This window comes from Nannobrachium achirus, assembly GCF_963921795.1.
Source record: "Nannobrachium achirus genome assembly, chromosome: 10".
Classification (NCBI taxonomy): Eukaryota; Metazoa; Chordata; class Actinopteri; order Myctophiformes; family Myctophidae; genus Nannobrachium; species Nannobrachium achirus.
Window position 1 is genome coordinate 32,461,909 of NC_137819.1, and position 25,356 is coordinate 32,487,264.

Consider the following 25,356-nt stretch of genomic DNA (forward strand, 5'->3'; position numbering starts at 1 on the left):
GTAAAACATTTATTAATACAGTTACTTATAATAGAGTATGTCTACAATGTGGTATTGCTTCTTTTACTAGAGTAAAAGTAAGTCAACTTTTCCCCTCCCCTCCCTGTACAGCATGTTCTTCTCTCTGCATGGTCTTGGTGTGCCAGTCTGTCTCTGTCCTGTCCCTCTCCCTCTCACTTTATGGTGTGTGTTTCTCTCTGTGCTCCTCTTTTGTTCTTCCCACCTTGCAGCTTTGCACGCAGTGGGAAGGGCTCGTCGTGGCTGGGGAAGGGCTCTCCAGAAGGTGGGAGCGAGCCATCTGCCATGTCTGTAGAGAACCTTATGTTCGGAGCCGGCTACTGCAAGCCTGTCATCTCAGAGGTACAGTCACTCATAGTCAACGATACACTCATTTCACAACATAGAATAGAACAGTCCCCACTCCTTGGGGTGTTTTATGTCACTGTATATGTATATACCAGTACAAGGCCTAACGGCGACAAGCGCCATGTCTTGGCCATCTGGCCAGTATATCGGACCAGTTACCCATATATGGAGATCCCTGGTACCCATATATGGAGAGCAATGTACTGTATATGGATATATTGCTGTGAGACCCCAACATGCTTACCGTATTTTCCGGACTATAAGGCGCACTTAAAAGCCTTTAATTTTCTCAAAAAACTACAGTGCGCCTTATAGTCAGGTGCGCCTTATATATGAAAACAGTTTGAAAATAGACCATTCATTGACAGTGCGCCTTATAGTCAGGTGCGCCTTATAGTCCAGAAAATACTGTACTCAGTTATTCGTTATGTGAAAGTCCTATGACGTCTATGACATCTGACATCATACATACAATTCCTTTCATGCCCATACATGGAGATCCCTGTCTCTGGGATACATTCCCTTTCATGCCCATATATGGAGATCCCTAACAGAATCCCTTTTATGCCCATATATGGAGATCCCTGCTCTGAGTATCTGACATCACTGTGATGTCACCTGGGATGTCAGGGGAACTGATAGTAAACTGTGACCTACGGTCGCAATTATGTACTGTATATACAGTATGTGAAATTTGTCCTCTGCATACCGTATACCCATCCTATAACAACTAGGAGCAGTGAGCAGCCATTCGCTCAGAGCCGACACTCGGGGAGCAATTAGGGGTTAAGAGTCTTGCTCAGGGACACACATCGACTTTTTCCAATTATCATCAACATGTTCAATCATCTTCAGTTCGCTGTGGTGGAGTCTGAGTTAATGCAATATTTAATAAAGTTTATTCTGTAAAGCACTTTACCATGATACCAGAGAGGGTAGCTTAGCTTGTAAATCCTTTGATCCAGTCTTAGATCTATTGATCTATTGACTATTTGTTCACACAGAAATGCAAAGTATTATTGCCTCTTGCTCTTGCTGGACTTTACACTAAAGTGGGTCTAGGAGGCTTGCAGAACAAGCATCAGCTTGTGTCTCTTTCATTTATCCCCAAAAAGCCCTTGAAAAGGCTCCGTGCATAATAGCCAAGACAAAAAAAGAAAGAAAGGGTTCCCAACTGGCTTTTACCTCTCGTATCTGTGTGACGTAGGTCGACGCCTCTTTAGGAGACAGGAAGCAGGATGGAGTCTATTATTTCCACGATTCTCTAGCCCAGTGATCACAGAACAAAATATTGCACCTAATCGCCATGGGGACTGCCCCATAGGTCGAACTCCCGTTGGGTCGAACGGCGTCTGCAGGTTAGATAATCACCCGCGAGCGTCGGCAGGTTAGATTATCACCCGCGTCACGGTTACTGAGGTTAGGTTTAGGGTTAGAGTTAGACATAGTTTTACTGAGGTTAGGATTAGGGTTTGGGTTAGAGTTTGGTGGTCGATCCAAAGGGTGTTCGACCTAATGACATGTTACCAATCGCCATTGCCCATCCGCATGATTTTCCTAACATTCTGACACTAAAATGGCTTTTTTCAGAGAGACAAATCAGGAGAAAATATGCCTTTCTCTGTCCCAGCAACACACTCTTGCGAGATCTACTGCAGCACCAGTAAACAAAGGACGTCCACGAGATCTGCTATCAGGCGGCGCCCGGTACCGTCCACTTAAGAGACCATTCTGTGTACCATTTTGCCTCCAGTGGCGAAGCGTGGCTTAACTGGGCTATCTTCCCAAATTAAGCATTCTTTGACTGTAGTCCCAGACTTCCAGAAGATGTCATACCCATTTGTCTGAACCTTAGACCACAGATATGCACAGAGCACATTGGGTGCAAGACATTAGCCAGTGATGGCATCTAAATTATAACTGTGTTCATGTTTCACAACTTTCATTTCATATCACTTATCACACACCACATCCACTTCTGTAGCTTTCACCAGAAATGTTATTCCGCGATACAGTCAACACGTAGCGAGAGGCAATTATTTTGTGGCAAAATATATTTTGATACCCATGCTCGTCCCAGAACAAGAGTTCCAAACACAGACACTCAGCTGCATGGTGACCTAGTGTCATCGGCCTCCTTCCCTCTGAGGCGGCTGGTTCTTGTTTATTATTAGAATAAAGCACAATCCATGTAAATCTGCCAACATCTCTGTGCCCTTAGCTGAGGGGAAGCAGGCTGATTCATTGTCATCCAGAAGCAATATCTATGCTCAGGGACACAGGGACTAAATGCGTGCTAAATAATATTGTGAATGTTGGCCTCGATGGAAATACTGCTACACTGTAGGTGGTCCACGCAGGTACCATCATGGTTCTTTGAGGGGTTCCAAATGGCCCCTTACAGATGTGTTACGGGTCCATTTGGTTCCATTTGTACGTTATTGGCAGGGGGTGTCACAGGGGGGGGGGTGAAGATTTGTAACTCAAATTTTGCACCACTGACATAGAAACATATAGTAGGTTTTTCCAAAAACCTTAAGACTGATTTGAAATATTCAAAGACTTGTGAGCTGTGAGCTTGTATATCTGCTATTTTTCAATAGTTAAAGCACAAAATAATGCTGCTTAAGGCGTTCCCACCCAGTCTAAACGGGTTAAACCCCCTCCCCCTATGAAGAACATTCATGCAGGCACCCCCGCAGTGAATCCTTGTACCCAGGGCCCAGAATTTGGAGCGAGGTGCCATGGCATTGGTCCGAAGGTTCATTAGTCTGAAGGTTCATTAGTCTGAATTTGTTAAGAATACTATGCCTAACTCTAACCCTAACCCTAACCTTAACCTCAGTAACCCTAACTAAATTCGGACTAATGAACCTTCGGACTTATGGGCAGTCCCCTGGAGCGACACCCTTAGTTATTGGTGTCCTTGAAATTAAAAAGTGGCCAGGCAGGCACACAGAGCACATGTCTAAAAACATCTGGAAGTGATAGCACTCCTCATCTGTTATGACGGCCTGGTCGTCGTCTCACGCCTCTTTCTCGCCTGACACCTCTTTTTATTGTCATGTTCTGGAACCTCGTTGGGCCGGGTCAGTGAGTCTGCGTTAGGGATGGGACGATTAGGGATGATTATTGTGACAAAAAAGAAATCGCCATTTACGATATTATCACGACAATCAAAATCCATTATCCTGGGGTGGAACATTTGCCAAAAAATAGCAGATCTACAAGCTCACAACGCGTTTAAGTGGTACTGGATATGCAGCTCGGCAAATAAAAGGTGAATTGATCGTAGTGCATGACGGAGGACGATATCACGATAAATTAAATCTCCATGATTCGATTATTGTGAGTGTTTTTTATCGCGATAAACGATCCCATCCCTAGTCTGTGTGCCGCGCGGGGCACGTATAGGTAGGTAGGCTGACTTACACATACACAGTGTTACAAAGCTATGTAAAGAAGCATTTGACACGCACAGCACAGTACGTCATTTTCTCAGACTGACAACTCTAGCAGTTCAGATTGATTGCACTGGAGGGAGGTGAACCTCAGCCAAACAGGCTTTGGAATGCACTGAAGTCAATGAGCTAGATCAGGGGTGGGCAACTTTGACGATGGAGAGGGCCACATTGAATAATGCAGGCATAAATAGCAAAAATAGACGATCTACCTGCTCAAAATGCATCCGTTTTTGAATTGGAATCCTGAAAAGTCGCCTTTTTTTTCTTCTTTTGTTTTTACATTTCAAATGCATTTACATGTTCTTATGTTAACTTCATGAACTTGAATACAAATAGATTTGACATAAAAAATACAATAACATTTTAATACTAGTCATTTAGCAACTAATGTAGACTGAAGTAATTAAAGCGTGTCATTTTTCCATGTTTGAAATTGTAACAGCTGAAATCAATAATATCTCCGTGTTCAGATATTAACCTGCTGGCCGCATTAAGTGAAGGTGGGGGCCGCTTGTGGCCGTGTATGAGCTAGATTTATTATTATGTTTATTCAACTTTCAGCATGATCACAGATGTTTAAAAAAGACAGGTGCCATTAAAAAACACTGAATTATTTTGCTGATTACAATAAAAATCATAAAATCATAAAATGCATTTGCCTATCTAAAAGTCCATATAACCTAAAAACACAAATCTAGAATCCATTATCATTTAAGAGTCTGCACATGTATGGGATTGGTGATTTCTTGTATCTCTCAGTTTTGCATGTTGGAGTGTCCAGGTCATCTCCATTCCTTGTTTGGCGACCAGAGATCTCCTTCCTGAGGGGGGGTAACCAGTTTCTGAAGTTTGACTTAAACAGCTTCCTTGCAAAGTCCAGACACAGTTGGGTGCGCCTCTCTGCTAGGGTGCACAATGCGAGGGTGCGGAGAGCCTCTGTGTATCCTGAGTATCTCCGGCCGAGTATGATTTTGCAAGCCCGTTTCTGAACTCTTTCCAGTCTTTTAGTCTGGATGACAGTCAAGGAACTGTGCCAGACTGGGACTGCATACTCCAGGACTGGACGCACATAGCCTGTGTAGATCGAAACCAATTCTGTGTCTTGAACTCCAAATTTCTTGAGGCGACATAGGACAAACAGCTTTCTATTGGCTGAGGTCAGCATATAGTCCACCTGGCTGTCCCATTTCAAGTCAGCTTGAATGGTGACCCCCAGCACCTTTACTGTGTCACAAACCTCTAGTAGGTTTTGGTCAATGGAAAGTGTTGGCAGGGCTGGTTTTTCTCTCATGAAGGTAACATGTACAACTTTGCATTTTTTTGGATTGAGTTTCATCTTGTGCTCATTAACCCAGATGTCCAGACCATTCAGGGTCTGTTGGAGGGTGCAGGGTACCTTGGGCTTCCACGATTGGGCCATAGTCATATCATCCACATATTTCCAGTGGTGTGGTCCATCCTGGAGGGCGCTGTTTATCAGTGCTAGGAAGACTATGGGCCCTAGTACGGTTCCCTGTGCGACTCCACATGTGGGATATTCCCAATCAGACAGATGTCCCTGGTAGCGCACCTTTTGCTGCCGATCCGTCATGAAGCTGCAAATCCATGGAATCAGATCTGGTCTCACACCTAGATCAAGGAGACACTGCACTGCCACTGTGTGGTCCACGGCATCAAAGGCCTTGGCAAAGTCAGTTGTAATTACAGTGCACACTGAACCTGAAACATCACTGGACCTATACACAAAATCCATTAAGCTGACTAGATTGTGTGTTGTGGAATGGTTCTGTCGGCTGCCAAACTGCATGGGGTCTAGGTTTGGCGTGATGTCATTAAGAATCCAGTTCCCAGCAAAGTGTTCACATATTTTTGAGAGTTGGGCTGTTAATGAGATCGGCCTCAATTCCTCTATGTTGCATGGGGAAGATTTGGGTATAGGGACAACAGTAGCCTCTTTCCATTGTCCAGGTACGACCCCTTCATCAAATGACCTGTTGATGATGTCACAAAGAGGAATACTGATCTCACATGCAAACTCTTTCAGTATTTTAGGGGGGATCATGTCTGGGCCTGGGGATTTATGACAGTTGATGGAGGACAATCTATTATATACCTCCCACACTGGTATAGTGGGTAAAGGGGGGGATGGTAGGAAGGAAGGTAGAGCCGATCGCTCTAGAGGCTCAAGTGACTGAGACACTGTGACAAACTTTGCATTTATTGTATTGGCAATTGCCACAAAGTCCTGGGGATTAATTCCTGGGACATCAATTCGGGCCTCCTTTTTAGGAGTTTTGCTGCACATTGATCTAATATTATTGTGCCAATCTCTGGAATTAGATTTTTCCATACCTTCCACCTTAGACTCGTAGAAGTTCTTTTTGGCTGTATAAATTTCCCTTTGGACCTTATTTTTATAGAATTTAGCCAAAGCACATGACTTTCCGGATTTGAAAGCCTTTTGTCTCTGGTAAATAAGGTGCTTGATTTTGGGAGTGATCCATGGTTTGTCTGATGGATAGATTTTCATAGATTTAGATGGACAAGCTTTTGAATAAACACTATTTCTGAATGATTGCACCCTTTGCCAGATTATCCATTAAAGGAGAGACACAAGAGATGTTTTAATTTTTGTCGTATTCCTAAGCCAATAATTTGATGAGGTCATCAAATCAGGTCATCGGTCAATAGGAAACTCAGTAGGAGACTCTTTGAGCTGGAGTCGGTCATCAAATTATTCATGGGGTGAACACAGACACGCACGCACGCACGCACGCACGCACGCACGCACGCACGCACGCACGCACGCACGCACGCACGCACGCACGCACGCACGCACGCACACACACACACACACACACACACACACACACACACACACACACACACACACACACACACACACACACACACACACACACACGCATGCCTTTATTGATATTGAACATTAGTCTAACAGGAAATGGCAAATGGGGAGAGAGAGATGGGGAGTGACACGCAGCAAAGTTTGTCTACACTAGCCAAGTATGGGCTGTTATAGAGAGACAATATTTATTGACAGCCTGTCAACCAATTCTCACGATGGCAGAAACTTACTGCGATCTGACCAAGGTCGCAACTCGCAAACATCATAAATGTAGTTTATTCATATAAGCTTGTCCCTTGACTTCAATGCATTCCATCATAGCTCCCGGCTTCAGTTTCCCTTTCAGGAGCTTCAACGGGCCAGACATAGAAAGCTTCTATTCCTTCTTAATACAGCAATAGCCTTGGTCACATGTACATCTATGCTGACTTCAGGGCATCAAAGTGGCCACGTATCCAGAGGTGTGCTACTACATACCTCACTGTAATGTCTGTCTGTGCTGTGCTGTGCTGCGTGCACTGTGCAGCGGCCAACGGGGGCCCGGCCATAACAACGTTCCTCTCTCTCTCATCCCACTTCCCTCTGGCTGTCCCTCCATCGTTTCCTGCATGGCACGCTGGTGACGGGTTGTAAACCCGCTGGTTGGTCGGACGCTTCCACTCCTCCCTCTCTCTCTCTCTCTCTCTCTTATGTCCAGGGGCGTCACAAGGGGGGGAAAAGTGGGACTGAGTTACTAGGGCCCAAGATGGAGGGGCCTTAATTATTATTTATACTTTAGATATTGAAAAATAGCAGATATACAAGCTCACAGCGCGGCACTGAGTGCCGCGGTGCGAGCTAGATCTGCTATTTTTTAAAATATGTATTTTTTAAGCGAACATTTGTAACTCAAATTTTGCTTTTGGGGGGTCCCTGGAACTACATATTTTGAGATGGGGGTCCGTGGCCAAATACATATCACTTTGGGGGTCCTTGACATGAAAAAGTTTGAGCACCACTGACATAGAAACATAGGTTTTTCAAAACATCTTGAAAGGATTTGAAACATTCAACGACTTGCACAAATTTTCACTATTTTTCAAAAATAGCAGATCTACAAGCTCTCAGCGCGGCACTCGGTGCCGCGCTGTGAGCTTGTATATCTGCTATTTTTCAATAGTTAAAGCACAAAATGTGAGTGAATCCTTGTACCCAGGGCCCAGAATTTGTTGCGACACCCCTGCTCTTATGTCTATCACGTGTATCTCTCTCTCCGTCCCCGTGCGCGTCACAGACCTTACGCTGTAAATCTTAACGAGAGCCCGGGTTGCCCCCTCTTCCCCGCCCCTCCCCGGCCCCCCCGCCCGCTCTGAGGTTGTTGTTTCTTTTTTTTTTTTTACACCGAACCCCCGACCGGGCACTTTAATAAGCGCTGCGTTTAGCCGGGCGGGAGAGCGCCGTTTGATCACAGTAATGAGTTCTCCTCTGATCGCCACGTATACCACATAGCTGCAGGTGAAACCCGTACACAAGCGAGCTGCGGTCTCCCTTACCTTGATTTATTTAGAGCCTTTCGTTTTTCTCTTTTACCTGCGGCTAAAGTACGTTTTCAGCACTTTCCCTTTAACACCATGGCATTTCCTTATAAGCCCCCTGTTTGTGTTGTTGTTGCAGAATATACTGTAGCACGTCGTGCTTTCCAGTGTTATCAGCTGAATTGCAGCAGCGCTATAGCCTCTCACAGAGGAGGCGGGATGCAATGTTCCACACAGTTCTTTATTCTGCTCTACTGGTACTTTTTAAAACTCGAGGATGTGTTTGGTTTGCACATCGCCCACGCTGTCTATAACAAGGTTTGTCTGTACTGTATGTCTACATATATTGTAAGTAAGTAAGTATCCTTGGAAACCAATGGCTCCTGTTAGGGTTAGCTGTGTGGCCCATATACCTTAGGGCAGGAGCCTATTGTATCTCCTGTTTCTGTATAGCGTGAGAGGTGGCTTGATGTACAAATACAGCCCCTGCACACAACACATTACATTTGGACAGTGGTGCATTCATGGATCCTCGAAAATAAGGTAAAAACACTGACAAAACGCAGAATGTAATGAATGAATGAATTATACCCGGCAATAGATGTGTTAAACTTTACTGGGATGATCTTTCTCAGACCCCCCGGAAACCGTTGGTCCATCCAGATTGCCACCCTCCAGGTAATATGGGACGCACGCAGTGAGTTTGAGACAGAACGGTCAGACATCGGCCGAGTTATGGCCGAGACAAATCTTGTGTGACATGCAGACAGACAGAGATTCAGTGAGTTATGCCAGGGAGGGACACATTTTGTGTGACAGACACAAAACAGACAGACAGAGTCGTCTTGTTTATTTCTTGAAAGGAAACAGATCTCTGTTTTGAATGGATGCTATTTTCAGAGAAAAGCAAACCAGACAGTTGTGGGCGAATGACTCGCACTGTCGTCTTTCTGCACGTCTTCTTCAGTCTGGTTTGTCTCTGTAAGTCTGGGGTCTTCAATGTTTTCAGGCCAAGGACCCCTTAGTTGAGAGAGAGATGAAGCAGGGACCCCCATTATATTGTATAACATTGTGGTGCAGATTTTCATCGATTTCATAGATAGATTCATAGACCTGTTTGACAGCACCTGTCATCAGTCTATGTTGGATTTGTGTTAAAGCTATACTGTGTAAGTTGCTCAACTAGTGGTCAGTAGCGCTATAGCAAACCGCGGTCGCGTCTGCTTTTTTCGTCCGTTTTTCGCCGCGGACTGGGCCTTCAGACCCTCGCGTCCGCCTCGCCCGCCTCGCCAAGTCGCCACGCATCCGTAGTGTCCCTCTGCGGACGGGCGTTGGGGAGGTTTACAGGCTAGACTTCTAGACCAGTGTAAACAAAGCTGTTGAAGCAAGCTATTTCCTGAAGAGACCTCAAGATGCACTGTCATTGGCCGGTAGTGTATCATGTGTGTATGATCTGCAATGTGATTGGCCAACGTATACACAACGTATACGGATGATGCAGATGACGTCATTTTGCCGCGAAATCCCGCCCCTGTCACGGCTAAGTAGAAAACATATAAAGAAAAGGCTTTTGGGGCTGAAATTAACGGAGTGGGGGTTCTAAAACTTTAGCGATTTAATAGTTAGGACAATTTTAAGATATGTTTTATAACTTTATTTAGTTACATAGTACTTTAATGTGTTTTTTCAGACATTTAACTACTTAGCTACTACTTAGTTAAATACTTTAACAACTTAGATACTAAGTAAATTTGACCTTTCACTTTGTACTTGGTCTGCTCTTTTTTACCTCTAAACCAAACGTATTTCCCGAAAATAGCTCACAGCGCGAGGCATTGAGAGCTTTTAGATCTGCTATTTTTGGCAAAAGTTCTCCTCAGAATATGGATGTGAGGGTTAATTACCTGCCTGCCCCATGATGCACTGCAGCAGCGATCCGAGTTGGCGCCGATCCCTTTAAATCCTGGCTGTGACGCAGTGCTTTGCTTGTGAACGAGAGGTTTAAAATAGGTGAAATGAGTCCAGTCTGCCGGCCTTTTAGAACTGGGACACATCCCGTGCATAGAGAGAGAGAGAGTCTGTATAAGTTTGCTACTGTTACTGTTGATGCTTTTATTTTGAAAGGGTCTGCTTGATTTTTTGTTGTTTTTACCTGCATGACTAGAGCAGAGCAGTGTTGAGTGTTTGGTGCAGACTACAACAGTGCTTTAAAAGTAGCAGACAAGGACATGATTCAGCCCATGACCTGATTCAGCCCGGGAAAAAGAGTTGGAGAGGCCCTCATTTTTTTTTTTTTGTTATATTTCGTCGCTGTCGGGTGGAAACCTTGTATGTCCAAAACCGTTTGTTTTGTATTTATCATTTTAAAAATGATTTAAACTAGTGAAAACAGCCGATCTACAAGCACACAACGCCTCGCACCGCGAGGCGTTGTGTGCTTGTGGATCTGCTGTTTTCACTACTTTTGTGCAACGGCCTTGTATGATGAAGCAGGGCTTTGATTTGCGAAAAAATGTTTAAATTTGAAACTTGGAGATACAAGGTTTCTGCCCGACAGTGACGATTTACTTTGTTGGCCGCAAAGCCCCCAAAATAGAACGAAGGCCGACATTTTATTTTTAATTTTTTCCTAATGGCCGGCCTGGACCGGCCGGGAATGAACCGGCCGTTCGGGAGTTGTCCCGCTTTTCCCAATGGCCAACACGTCCCTGGTAGCAGATCTACAAGGAAGAACTTAGACCCTGCTGTCTTTGGGCACAAGGTGTGTTTTTATATGTTTAAATGCATCTTGTGTATTATTATTTCATTTGTCTAAGTTCTGTTTCATTGTTTATTTTAATGTAAATATAACAGAGAAGATGTTTGATGTTTAAACTGTTTGTTTGTCCTTTTTTATTTTCGTTTCAGCTTTTACGTTGGTTGGTTGTTTGTGAATAAAAGACATTTGTGAACCATCGGTAAAAGAGACCTCATTCAGCAGCAGGGGCTACAGGATAACTGTAGTTTTAGGATAATGACTAGTTCATAGTGAAAAATAGCCATTTTTCCTTTGCGAAATTATGAAAGTAAACATACAGATGTTCCTTCCTGGTTTGGGTATACTGCAGCGTGGCAATTACAGAGTGCATGCAGGTATGATGATAGGGCCCACAGCTTTACTGGCTCGGGGCAAATTACAGTACATCCCCGCATACACAGGCCTTTTACATGCCTTTCAAATCTCAGAGTCCCACCGGCGCTACACCCAAAAACATGACAGCCACGGGCTGAACTCTGGTCGGTTTCTGTGTTAGGTCAAGGGCCAGTGGAGCAGGGACGGTCAGTGGTCGAATTCTGGAGCAAAACATTTTAACAGCCGATGTCTAAACCAATGGTTCTCAGTCGCAGTCGGTAGCGCTGTCGCCTCACAGTTAGAAGGTCCTGTGTTTGATTCCCGTCGGCGGACGCTGTGGGCGTGTTCTCTCCTCCGTGTCATCAACACCCACACCCTAGGTGGGGTTGGCGAAAAGGCCTTTCTTTGTGGAATAAACTCCCTGTCGCACTTAGAACAACGGACTCACTCGCTAGCTTTCGCCGCGGACTGAAGACACACCTTTTCAGACTCCACCTAAACCCTTAGCACTACTGGAAAAATCAATGTCCATACATGAAGCTAGTTAGCATTTGTTTTTAGATTTCTTTTAGAAACCTTTTTTTTTCTTTACGGATATATTGTTTTTTCTAGATAGATATTCATTTGCATTTGTTATATTGCTGTTGATGTACTGACACTTAACCTTGTTTATTATTGTGATGTTTTATCTGCTTATTGTAAGTCGCTTTGGATTAAAAGCGTCTGCTAAATGCCTAAACTGTAAACTGTAAACTGCATGATCTCCCCGTGTGTTGGGTAGGTACCCTCACAAAACACCTGCAGTAATCCTGGCCTCTATAATGCCCCCCCCTGGTCAACCGCGGCGCCTGATGGAGGGGAAAGGAACTGGTTGGAATAACGTGTTCCTTCCACGCGCTACGTTGAAAAATGGGTTACAAAAAAATTTGGGATAAAAATTAATTAAGAAAATGACCCCTGGGGGTCCCCGGACCCCACTTTGAGAACCACAGGTCTAAACTGTTAGTTGTTTGGACAATTGGCGAAGCTGTTTGCAACAAAATATCACAGAAGGATGAATCCAGCACAGTTAATTTGGTGATTTGTAGAGGCTGTACGATGGACAGAAATAACTGTTCCCCTAACCCTAACACTATACCGCACTCACACACACACACACACGCACGCACGCACGCACGCACGCACGCACACACACACGCACGCACGCACGCACGCACGCACGCACGCACGCACGCACGCACGCACGCACGCACACTCAAGCGCGCGCACACTCAAGCGCGCGCACACTCAAGCGCGCGCACACACACACACACACACACACACACACACACACACACACACACACACACACACACACACACACACTGTACTGATAAATGTAGTTTTGATGCTTATTTGTGGCATTGAGAGAGGGCCATCTGCTGGGTGCGAGGCCTGCATTGCACATATAGGACCTACCATGCTCTAAATCCAACACCAAGGGAACAGTGTTCTTGATGTACAGTCACTAAATATTCAGTTGTGTTCTCTCAACGAAAACATATCAACCAAAATGATTATCGTTTCTGTCCAGCAGAAACCTTCTATCTCCATATTCTAACCTTTAGTGGGGTTTTTTTCGTATATTTTTCACAAGTGGTGTAAAGTACATTTACTTAAGTGCTGTACTAAGTACAATTTTGAGTTATCTGTACTTTACTTGACTATTTCAAATTTACAATACTTTTACTTCTGCTCCACTATTATACTTTTACTCCACTACATTTATTTGAACACTTTAGTTACTAGTTACTTTGTAGATATTGATTATTATCACAAAACATAGATTAACCAACTTCAGCCATACATTTCGGCCATTTGAAAATAGACGCTCTACAGCACAAAGTGCATTGTGAGCTTGTAGATCTGGTATTTTTTAAAGAATTTAAATACATTTGAAAACTTGAAATGGGACATTTAAGTACATTTTGACAGCAATACTTTTGTACTTTTAGTACATTTTGAATTCCAGACTTTTACTTGTAAAAGAGTATTTCAAAATTGTTCCCTCTCAAGTATTGATACTTTCACTTAAGTAAAACATTTGAGTATCTTTTCCACCACAGATATTTCACAGCTTGAAACGCAGCTCGAAGTGACACATTTTGAGCTTGTAGATCTGCTACTTTTGCTATTTTTGAATGTTAATCCTGAAAGGTGATGATGATGACAGCGCTGTCAATGAAGACCATGAAAAAAGTTAAAACTGCAACAAAATGTTATACAATATAAGTTGCTTCATCTTTCTCTCAGCTAAGGGGTACTTGGCTTAAAAAAAAAAACATTGAAGACCCCTGTCTTTAGACAATTAGCAATGTCAAGGACAGTTTGTCGGTTTCCTGCCCTTGGAACCCTCTTTAAAGGTCACAGCGAGGAAGTGTTACATCCTCAAAGCGCCACGTACAAGTATTGATCTGTTTTACAACTCGACAACAAGCTGTTTTTAGGAGACACTTGTGTCTAGCTTCTTTCTTTCTTCTTCTTTTTTTGATGTTCCGAGTAATTATCTGGACTCTCGCGGGGCTGCGGAGACGAGCTCTCTTTTCAAGGTCAAGGGAAGACAAGCCGCTACAGCCCTCACCGCGGAGGCCGTAAAAACACAAGCATGTGTTACATGTCCGTCATTAAGGACGAGTCGCAGTGGTGTAAAGTAGCCAAGTACATTTACTCAAGTACTGTACCTGAGTCCAATGTTGGGGGACTTTTACTTTACTTGAGTGTTTCCATTTTTCAATACTTCTACTCTATTACATCTCAGTAGGCAAATGTTGTACTTTTTTTTACTCCGCTATATTTTTGGCCAATGTTCCCCCAAGAATGTGGGCGGTTCAAGTTCAAGTTAAGGATGATTCGTCTTCAGAGTCAAGTCAAATCACCCCATCAGCGCCCCACGAAATGTGGCCGATGCGATGCCAAGCTTTGCATATGGATGGACATACAGTACTTACACACAAAAGCCAGATATAGGAGCAGTTAGCACCAGTCAAAAACAACTGCAGTTGAACAGGAGTCCAAAGTTATTTCCAAATAATAAAAAACAAGATCAAGATCACAGTACAGCAGGGGTTCTTCAAAGTTTTTCAGGCCAGGGACCCTTTAGCAGAGAGAGAGATGAAGCAGGGATCCCCACTACATACTGTATAAAACTGATCCTTTTCATAGGTAGCTTAAAAGACTTGTTAGCTATCAGTGTTGGATTCATGTTAATGTGTATTTTCAGACATAACTAGACCTTTGGCTCTGTCTGAACTTGTCCTGACTTTCCCCCTACACCAAACCTCTTTGACGAAAATAGCCAATCTACAAGATTGGCTATTTTCTGCAAATTTCCCCCCCAGAATAGATCTTCAATATTGGCTATTTTCGGCAATGGTCCCCCCAGAATAGGAATGCTAGATTTCAAGTGGTATTTCTCTTCCCACAACCCCTGTTAAAGGCCTACAGAGTACAAGTAAAATAAAATAAAATACATAAATAGCCATATAATGCTAAAATCTGAGAACAGAGAGGTGACTGCTGCTGACCTACATAGAGCATCTCTCTCTCCCCAGGGCAGCTATTAGCGTTCCCAAAACTGTACTTAAACACAGTTACTTGAGTAAATACTTAGTGTCTTTCCTCTCTCTCTCTCTGTCTCCCACTCCCTCCCTCCCTCCCTCCCATGCAGGGTAGTTTTTATGTGCCCAGTGAGAGCTGCCTGCAGAGAGCTCACACGTGGCACAGAAGACTCTGTCGCCTCCTGCTGGCGGCACACAGAGGCCTGCACACCTACCACACTGCACTGATGAAGGAGATCCCACAGCTGCAGCAGTCCTCCTCCTTACACCTTGGTGAGCTTATTATGACAAACATTTCAATGTTCTTTCTCGGCTGCACTGTAACGGTATCCAGGGGCGTCACAAGGGGGGGGGGAAACGTGGGACTGAGTTACTAGGGCCCAAGGTGGTGGAGGGGCCTTAATTATTTTATACTTTAGCTATTGAAAAATAGCAGATATGTGAGCTCACAGCGCGGCACCAAGTGCCGCACTGCGAGCTTGTAGATCTGCTATTTTTTTAAAGTTGTGAAAATGTGTGCAAATCTTTGAATATATGTATTTTTTAAGCGAACATACTGTATCATTTTGTGGGTCCTTGACATGAAGAGTTTGAGCACCACTGACATAGAAACATAGGTTTTCCAAAAAAACCTTAGAAGGATTTGAAATATTCAAAGACTTCAAAAATAGCAGATCTACAAGCTTGCAGCGCGGCACTCGGTGCCGCGCTGTGAGCTTGTATATCTGCTATTTTTCAATAGTTAAAGTACCCAGGGCCCAGAATTTTTACATCTTTTGTTTCATGCATCCTAATGTCATTTTATAATTGTGTTTTGTTTTGCTTGATGTTCGTTCTGTGAAAAGCACATTGAATTGCTGTGTTGTTGAAATGTGCTACAGCTATACAAATAAAAAATCCTTACCTTGCCTTATGTATCCAAAACCATCAACTCCATCTGTGTTACCTTTCATTTCTTGGCTAGACACAGTATTACACACTATTAAGCTTATGAAAATACATGTTTGTCCACAGAGGAGCTGCCTGTTGATGAGACCCTACACCAACTCACCATGGAATTACAGGTAGGTGCATTCATGTGCTGCAAAGGACTTACATGTTAAACAGCCTGTGGTCTTTATGTCCTCAGTGACTCATCTTCTCCTCTATCCATCCATCCATCCATCCATCCAGGCACGTGCACACATAGACATCAAAGGGGGCTTGAGCCCCTGCCCTTTTATCCCTCTGTAAAAAGTGCCCTTTCCAGACCATGAATGCATTTCTTGGATGGTGAAAGAAATGCAAATGCCCCCTTTTCCATGCCATACCCGAAGGCAGCTTTCAAGAGAATTGCCTTGTCCAAACTCTCCTGAACTTGAATGCAGCATCTTTTGTTGAAATAGTTGCCCTCTCTGTGTAGAAATCCATGCCGTTACGCCACATCTTCAGAATTCACTTGATTATGCTTAGTTCAGTGTGGTATCACCGTATCATGCACCGAAAATATCCAAGCTCACAACGCGTTGCTCTGCGACACATTGTGAGCTTGGAGGTCGGCTGTTTTCACCAAAAGGCCCTTTTAGAAATGTCATCGCCTGCCTCTCTAACATTCTCTGCGCGTCCCTGCATCCATCTCACGGTAGCTGCAGGAAGGGCCTGAGAAGGTGGCGGAGCAGATCAGCAGAGACGTCAGTCAGCTGTGTTCCCAGCTGAGCGCCCTGTGGAGCCACTTCCTGGACGCCGCCGTGCTCAACCCTCACATGCTCTCCTACCTGGCCCAGGAGCACCACACACTGAGGGTGAGATGTTACTTACTACCTTAACCTAGAGTACCACACACTGAGGGTGAGATGTTACCTACTACCTTAACCTAGAGCACCACACACTGAGGGTGAGATGTTACCTACTACCTTAACCTAGAGTACCACACACTGAGGGTGAGATGTTACCTACTACCTTAACCTAGAGCACCACACACTGAGGGTGAGATGTTACCTACTACCTTAACCTAGAGTACCACACACTGAGGGTGAGATGTTACCTACTACCTTAACCTAGAGTACCACACACTGAGGGTGAGATGTTACCTACTACCTTAACCTAGAGTACCACACACTGAGGGTGAGATGTTACCTACTACCTTAACCTAGAGCACCACACACTGAGGGTGAGATGTTACCTACTACCTTAACCTAGAGTACCACACACTGAGGGTGAGATGTTACCTACTACCTTAACCTAGAGTACCACACACTGAGGGTGAGATGTTACCTACTACCTTAACCTAGAGTACCACACACTGAGGGTGAGATGTTACCTACTACCTTAACCTAGAGCACCACACACTGAGGGTGAGATGTTACCTACTACCTTAGAGTACCACACACTGAGGGTGAGACGATACCTACTACCTTAACCTAGAGCACCACACACTGAGGGTGAGACGATACCTACTACCTTAACCTAGAGCACCACACACTGAGGGTGAGATGTTACCTACTACCTTAGAGTACCACACACTGAGGGTGAGATGTTACCTACTACCTTAACCTAGAGCACCACACACTGAGGGTGAGATGTTACCTACTACCTTAACCTAGAGTACCACACACTGAGGGTGAGATGTTACCTACTACCTTAACCTAGAGTACCACACACTGAGGGTGAGATGTTACCTACTACCTTAACCTAGAGTACCACACACTGAGGGTGAGATGTTACCTACTACCTTAACCTAGAGTACCACACACTGAGGGTGAGATGTTACCTACTACCTTAACCTAGAGTACCACACACTGAGGGTGAGATGATACCTACTACCTTAACCTAGAGTACCACACACTGAGGGTGAGATATTTATGATTTGAATATTTTGACCCAATTCTATAAATGTCTTCTAAATCCTTCTTTTAAATCAGTGGTTCATAAACGTTTTCATGTCAATGAACCTTCATAATTACATATATTTGGCCGTGGACCCCCATCTCAAAATATGTTGTGCAGGGACCCACTGAAGCAGAGATTTGAGTTTGCTTAAAAAAAAATCTTCAAATAATTATAAGATTCGCAAAAAAAACAATAATTACATCCAGATTTTTCAAAAATAGCAGATCTACAAGTGCCGCTCTGTGAGCCTGTATATTTGCTATTTTTCAATAGCTAAAGCATAACATATTTCCAGGTCTTACGGTCGTTGCACACTGCTGCGTTTTTCGTGCCGAATATCGGAGTGAATTTCGGAGCGCGTGAATAAAAAAATCAATCTCATGTTTTGTCAATCACGTTTGATTCGTATTTATTTTCGGAACAGGGTTGATTTTTTCCCGATTTTCGCAACTGTCGCCACTGCGTCCTTTGCTCTCTTTCTCTTCTCTCTCTCTCTCTCTCCTTGGCCTGAAAAATGCTTTCGAGGATTTCAGATTTCCAAAACGCAACAAAAACCAGCAAAACCAGCTTAAATGGGTTAAAAGAAACTGTGTAGATGTTTCCCCTGTGTTGGGAAACGAGTGTGCATAAAGTTCTGATATAATACATTAAAAGATAACACCGCTTTAATTGTCACTAATTGAAACTTTTTCGTATGATTCTATGCATTGCATTGCAACAATAATGTGAGGTTGTCAGAGACATCCAGTACGCCTGGGTGCACCGTGTGGGTTTACACATGGGAGTGTAATGCGTGTGTGATGGCTTAATTAGCCTGCAGGGGCCCAGCGCAGGGTCCTCCAGACAGTGATTGATGTGATAGTTTGGTTAACCCATTTAAACATGGAATTATGTTATACACTTTAGCTATTGAAAGATAGCAGATATGCAAGCTCACAGTGTACAAGCAGTGTACAAGCTGTGAGCTTGTAGATCTGCTAATTCTTTGAAAAATCATGAATTTGTTTTAAAGTGAACATTTTTAACTCAAATATTTGCTTCTGGGAGGGTCCCTGAAACATGATATTTTGAGACGAGGGTCGGCGGCCAAATACCTATAATTCTAGGGGTCCTTGGCATGAAAAAGATTGAGAACCACTGACGTAGAAACATGTGTTTTTCAAAAACCTTAGAAGGATTTAGAAGACATTTATAGAATTGGGTCAAAAATATTCAAAGAATTGCAAAAATTTCCAATTTTGTTTTAAATAGCAGATCTACAAGTGCCGCGCTGCGAGCTTGTATATCTATAGCTAAAGCATAAAATAATGGTTGAAGTAATAATGCGTTCCCGGTTTAAACCAGTTAACTAGTACCGTGTTCAACAGGGCTGATGCTTTTTGATTGGCCTCTATCGTTGCGTCTCGTTCGTGCTCAAAATCCACTTTGTCCCACGCACAGCGCCAATTAAATCCCAGAGATTGCGACTCAAAGGTCCGCGTCGTGCCTTAATTGAGTCTCTGTTCCATGAACCTTAAATATCACCGTGCAGGATGGATTAGTGTAATAATAAAGACTATATAGGCCACAGTAGCTTGAGCCTGGTTGATGCCACGCCTGGGCTAATATATAATTTTTTAATATAACATTATATCTAATCAGTGGGATGTTTAATATTAATATGAAACCATTTTCCGTCTGCTTTCTGCTCCCAAGGCTCTTATATTGAACTTTTTTTTTCCTTCCCTGACTTGTTGCTGACTAATGAACATATATATTGTCACTGTTGGGTGGAAACCTTGTATGTCCAAAACCGTTCGCTTTGTATTTGTCATTTTAAAATGTATTTAACACTAGTGAAAATAGCCGATCTACAAGCACACAACGCCTCGCACCGCGAGGCGTTGTGTGCTTGTAGATCTGCTATTTTCACTTGTCTTGTGTGACAGTCTTGTGTGATGGAGCAGGGCTTTACTTTGCGAAAAGACGTACGCATTTGAAACTTGGAGATACGAGGTTTCTGCCCGACAGTGGTGATATGCACTTTGTATAGGGGTCTACCTTGAGGGAATATTGTCTTGCTATCCACCACCCACAAGAGCATTAGGATTTCAATTAACACTTATTCTGTAATTATGGCGGCGGTGCTGGGCTGGGTGCATCATGGGTGGGGGGACTGATTTGCCAGTGATTTTCCTGTCATGGTGGCTGAGTTTCATGGGTGAATTCATTTCTAATTACAGCCGGAGACGAGCGGTCGCTTGTATCACAGCTTCTCTGTCACTGTCAGAACTTTAAACAGATTTTAAACCGAGATCTCTTGTGGTGGTTCCTCGCTAATGCACGGTGTGTCTGACCACTGTAGTTCTGCAGAAGATATTACTGAAAGACAGCTAACTTCCATGAATTTATGTATGTATGTTTGTATGTATGTATGTACAGTATGTATGTATGTATGTATGTATGTATGTATGTATGTATGTATGTATGTATGTATGTATGTATGTATGTATGTTTGTATGTATGTATGTATGTATGTATGTATGTATGTATGTATGTATGTATGTATGTATGTATGTACCGTATGTACCGTATGTACCGTATGTACCGTATGTATGTATGTATATGTATGTATGTATGTATGTATGTGTATGTATGTGTTTATGTATGTATGTATGTATGTATGTGTATGTATGTATGTATGTATGTATGTATGTATGTGTATGTATGTGTTTATGTATGTATGTATGTATGTATGTATGTGTATGTATGTATGTATGTATGTATGTATGTATGTATGTGTATGTATGTGTTTATGTATGTATGTATGTATGTATGTATGTATGTATGTATGTTTGTATGTATGTATGTATGTATGTATGTATGTATGTATGTATGTATGTATGTATGTATGTATGTATGTATGTATGTATGTATGTATGTATGTATGTATGTACCGTATGTATGTATGTATATGTATGTATGTATGTATGTATGTATGTATGTATGTGTATGTATGTGTTTATGTATGGTATGTATGGTATGTATGCATGTATGAGCTTGTAGATCGGCTGTTTTTCACTACTTCTTAAATATTTGTTTTCTAATTTATGGAATTTCTTCGATTTTTCTTTTATTTATTAATTAAATTACGTAAGTTTTTTTAAATGAAGGAAACAAAAAATTAAGCTACTACAGTAGATGTGTCCGCGACCAACAAACGGGTCTCGTCCCAGTGTTTGGGAACCAGTGATGTACAGTATACTGTAGCAACATATTTTGTATTTATTTGTTGTAATTTTTGAATAAATATTTTACGTTTTTTCAGAAAACTCGGCCTCAGGCCTAAATGGGTTAATTCAATGTTTTCTGTTTAAATGTCAGGTCAGGAGATTTTCTGAGGCGTACTTCTTCACTGAGCATCAGAAGGAGACCTCCCTGACGTTCCAGGAAGACCTGTAAGAATCACCCTAATTACTATTACTATTTTAATATTTTTACTTTGGCTAATGCTGCTGCTACAATGTCTGAGGAGCTTAACAACAATATGTTGTACTCCTAAGACAAAACAATAAAGAAACCTGAACCTTGAGCCATGAATCGAAAAGTTATTTATTTATTTAAAGATGGGGTGCCGTGATTCTTCCCCCCTACAACATAATCATCAGGTTTTGGGATTATACTTGGAGGAAGCTTTTTTCAAAAAAGTCTACAGAAAATGTTAAAATTATGTTTTTATGTGGCCACACCCAGCTGCCTGGTTGTCAGGTGGGTGGTGACCCAGCTGAAGTTAGACAAACACACAGCTGTTGCTGGATTGTGAAAAGGGGAGGGAATGATTTTATGATGTCATTAAATCGGTGTGTTTCAATTGGGGCTTTTGACTCAGAGGCTTTCAGCTTTCAGGTAGAAACCAAAAATACACAGGGAAGACATATTTGCAAATTATAACCACACTTGGGGGTCTATTAGAGTAATACAACACTGAAAAAGTACAAAACTATATCTAACTCTTTTCATGGCTTGAGACATGACAAACTGAGAGCAGTTTAATAATGCTGTGAAGACTAGAGTAAAATCTGTTGCCTGCCTCCTGCCTCCTTCATGCAGAATCAACAGACATGGGCAGATAGCAGCGGAGGTGCGTTGCTCAGACTACCTGTCCAGGATGCCTCCTCTACCCGTCGAGTGCCTGGACATCGACGGAGACTGGAACAGCCTGCCCATCATCTTTGAGGACAGATTTGTGGAGTCTCCTCAAACAGGTATTTTGTTCAATTGGCGCAGGGGCTGCAACAGTCAATCGAACTAATCGGTTTTAAAAAATAATTACAGATAATGTATCAAAATAAATGTTTGGGCTTGTGCTTATACCATAAGTGGAAAGCAGCAGTCAGATCTGCTGTTTTTGAAAAGGTTTGAACAACACTGTTGTGATTAAAAGATCACAACACACTTCTCGGTTATTCAGTGAATAATAGCTATCAATAGTTGCATGCATTCCTGTTTAGACCTGGACTAAATTGCAGATATACAAGCTCACAGCGCGGCACCGAGTGCTGCTCTGCGAGCTTGTAGATCTGCTTTTTTTTTTTACAAATCTTTAAAATGTTTGCAAATCTTTGAATATACAAAAAGCAAACATTTTTAACCTAAATATTTGCTTCTGGGGGTCCCTAGAACAAAATATTTTGAGATGGGGGTCAAATACTGTACATATAATCCTAGGGGTCCTTGACATTAAAAACTTTGAGCATCACAAATAAAGAAATGCGTTTTTCAAATATTTAAAAAGAATTACAAAACATATAATGTTGCTACTGTATATACTGTACATAGCAACAAGAACCCCAAAAGGGGCTCCCATCTTGAAAAGTAAAAACCCCAAAAGGTGCTCCTGTCCTAAATGGGTTAAAAATGCACAGCATCCTATGCAGGAAACATTACTATAAGAGTGCAATCATTCCAACCAATCTTCAGGCAGTCCACCAGTAGTTGTCCTATACCTCCCACCAAGGTAAAATAAAAACTATCATAGACGTCAGACTGACTGCCACAGGCTGCAGCGGTGCGAACATCCGAGATCCCGCGTCCCCAAACTTTTCTTTTGCATGTTTTGCAGAGCAGGCGACCGACGAGAAGACACACTCGGACGCCATCGCCATCAACACCGCCGGCGGTAGGAGGAGTCACGAGAGGGGCCGGCAGCAGCAGGGTCACTACACCGGATCACCAGCAGCGCCTGGGGAGCCTTCAGACAGCGAGGACTACATGGACCTGCCCACATACGTGTCTCTGATAGGAGAGCAGAGCAGGAGCACCCAGAGCCCCACTCTCAGCAAGGAGGATGGCCCTGTGCCCTCTCCAACCAAGGTTAAAAAAACACTTGAACTCCAGCAATGTCTATATTCTTGGGACCGTAACATTCGCCCAAAAATTGCCGATGTACAAGCTCACAAACGGGTCGCAAACATGAGCATGAAGAACGGCTATTTTTGGCAAAAAGATTTGGTGTAGAGGGAGGGAACATTTAACAAAATGTATATAACTTAAAGATGGGGTGCCATGATTTCTTTCCCCCCTAAAACATGATGATCGGGTATTATGAAAATCGGGAGATAAGCGACCGTCAGGTCGCATATACAAACTCAGGAGGGAATATGGGAAATGGGACAGATCCATATTGAGGAGATGACTTTAGAGATAGAGTGTACGGCTTTGCGTGATTTTAGGGCAAAATCTGTTGGAGCAGTGTCCAAAAAATGTGTTTTGCAAGAATCGGCCTCATGGTGGCGCTAGTCACCTACCATGCTTGGCTAATGTGGGATGAGGCGTGACATACAGACGCAGGACACTAATTCACTACAGACTACTAACACTATACACACTATACACTTATAACCCTGTCTCCAACACAGCCGGGCCGCAAGGAGTCAGAGTCATCAGAACAAAGCCAGCCGGGGGACAGCTGTCCCCAGGACCCCTGCAGAGGGGGAGGAGGAGAATTCCTGGTCCTGTCCTCACACAGAGACTCCATCACAGACTCTAACACCTCAGGCATTGCCGACGACGAGTCCTCCGCTCGCCACCAACACCATGGCGGTGATGACGTCACGGCGAGTGTTGAGCACGCCGCGGGAGAAGAATGCACGTACAACGAGGAGGAGGAGGAGTCCGACGTCGCCCTGCCGCTGACTCAGTCCATGGACGACGACGAGAACGAAGACGCTCCCGTTGGTGTCGGGGGCGAACACGACGACAACCACCGTGCCCACGCTGACACCCCTCCTCCCCCCTGCGCCCTCTCCGGCTTCAGGCGAGAGCTGACGCACCGCGGAGGCGGCCTGGCTGGCTCCAAGGTCATGAAGCGCTCCTCCTCCGTCATCTCGGACTCGGGCATCGAGAGCGAGCCCAGCTCGGTGGCGGCGTGGCCTGGGGAGAGCGCCTCGTCGTCGTCGTCGCTGCTCCTCCGTGGGCGCCCGCCCCGGGACTTCTGCAGCGAGCGGGAGATCCCGCAGAGGGTGACGCAGCGGCTCCAGCACCCAGCCCACCGCAGCTCCCTGGAGGGCCTGCAGATGGAGAGCAACGGCAGCCTGCCCACTAGCGGGGGCATCCAGGTAGGGGTGGGCGATATGCAGGGTTGTTAGGGTTACTTTTAAAAAGGAATCCCCTACAGTTACAAGTTACTTGCAAAGAAAATGTAGTCAGTAACGTAATCTGATTATCACAATTTAAAAAGTAACTACTAGTTACTTTCAGTTACTTTTGGATTACTTTTTAGCAAAATTCTCTTTAATTAAATAAAACAAGTTTTACCATTGATAACTAGACAATGATATTGAGCCTATGCAATTAGGAAAAGGACAACAGAAATGTACTTAAAGTGGCAGTACTTTAAGATGATTTGACTTGATTATTTTATTGTTTGGTGTTATAACTATTTTATAAAATTGATGAGGGAAAGGGGAGAATGTAATCAGCATGTAACCCCCATCATTCAGATCCGTTACTGTAATCCAGATTACACATTTCAAAATGTAACCAGAGACTTTACAAGTTACCTGTTTTTTGTAATCTGATTACGTAATCCCGTTACATGTAATCCGTTACTTAACAACCCTGGCGATATGGTGATAAATATTGTTGAGAGAGGGAGCGCCTGCTGGCCTACTGGTCCAGGCGAATACCACTTAGGCATTGCCACATAGGCATGGATGCCTGGCGGCATCGCCTGTTTGATTCCCGATCCGGACGACCTTTGTCGCATGTCACTCCCCATCTCTCCCCCCATTTCCTGTCAGTCTACTGTCCTATCCAATAAAGGCATAAAAGCTCCCCCCAAAAAAATCTTTAAATATCGTTGAGAGAGAAGATACAACGTCTCCACGATATGCCTTTTCAGAGATATCGTATCGTGATACAATGAGGGAGCCTTATAAAAAATCCTGTTGAATTGTTAAATTTGCATTATGGTCTAAATCAGTAGTTCTCAAACTTTAAAATGTCAAGATCTCCTCTTAACGCTTTCAATGCCACCTTTTCACCACTAGAGGGCGCCCAATGGCCATAGAAAACACCATCCACAAGCGTT

At 43.5% G+C, this 25,356-nt stretch overlaps 1 protein-coding gene across 1 annotated transcript in view; it reads left to right on the plus strand.

The window, feature by feature from the left end:
* Positions 1-25,356, plus strand: part of fam135b (family with sequence similarity 135 member B) — a gene marked incomplete at both ends in the record, with an annotated part of 92,696 nt that overhangs the window by 45,351 nt on the left and 21,989 nt on the right. The window contains 8 exons of the mRNA XM_080735392.1: positions 231-360; positions 15,029-15,191; positions 15,933-15,982; positions 16,544-16,699; positions 21,150-21,223; positions 21,876-22,030; positions 22,888-23,138; positions 23,684-24,382. Of these exons, the coding sequence (XP_080591518.1) occupies positions 231-360; positions 15,029-15,191; positions 15,933-15,982; positions 16,544-16,699; positions 21,150-21,223; positions 21,876-22,030; positions 22,888-23,138; positions 23,684-24,382 (1,678 nt within the window). The remainder of the gene's footprint in view (positions 1-230; positions 361-15,028; positions 15,192-15,932; positions 15,983-16,543; positions 16,700-21,149; positions 21,224-21,875; positions 22,031-22,887; positions 23,139-23,683; positions 24,383-25,356) is intronic.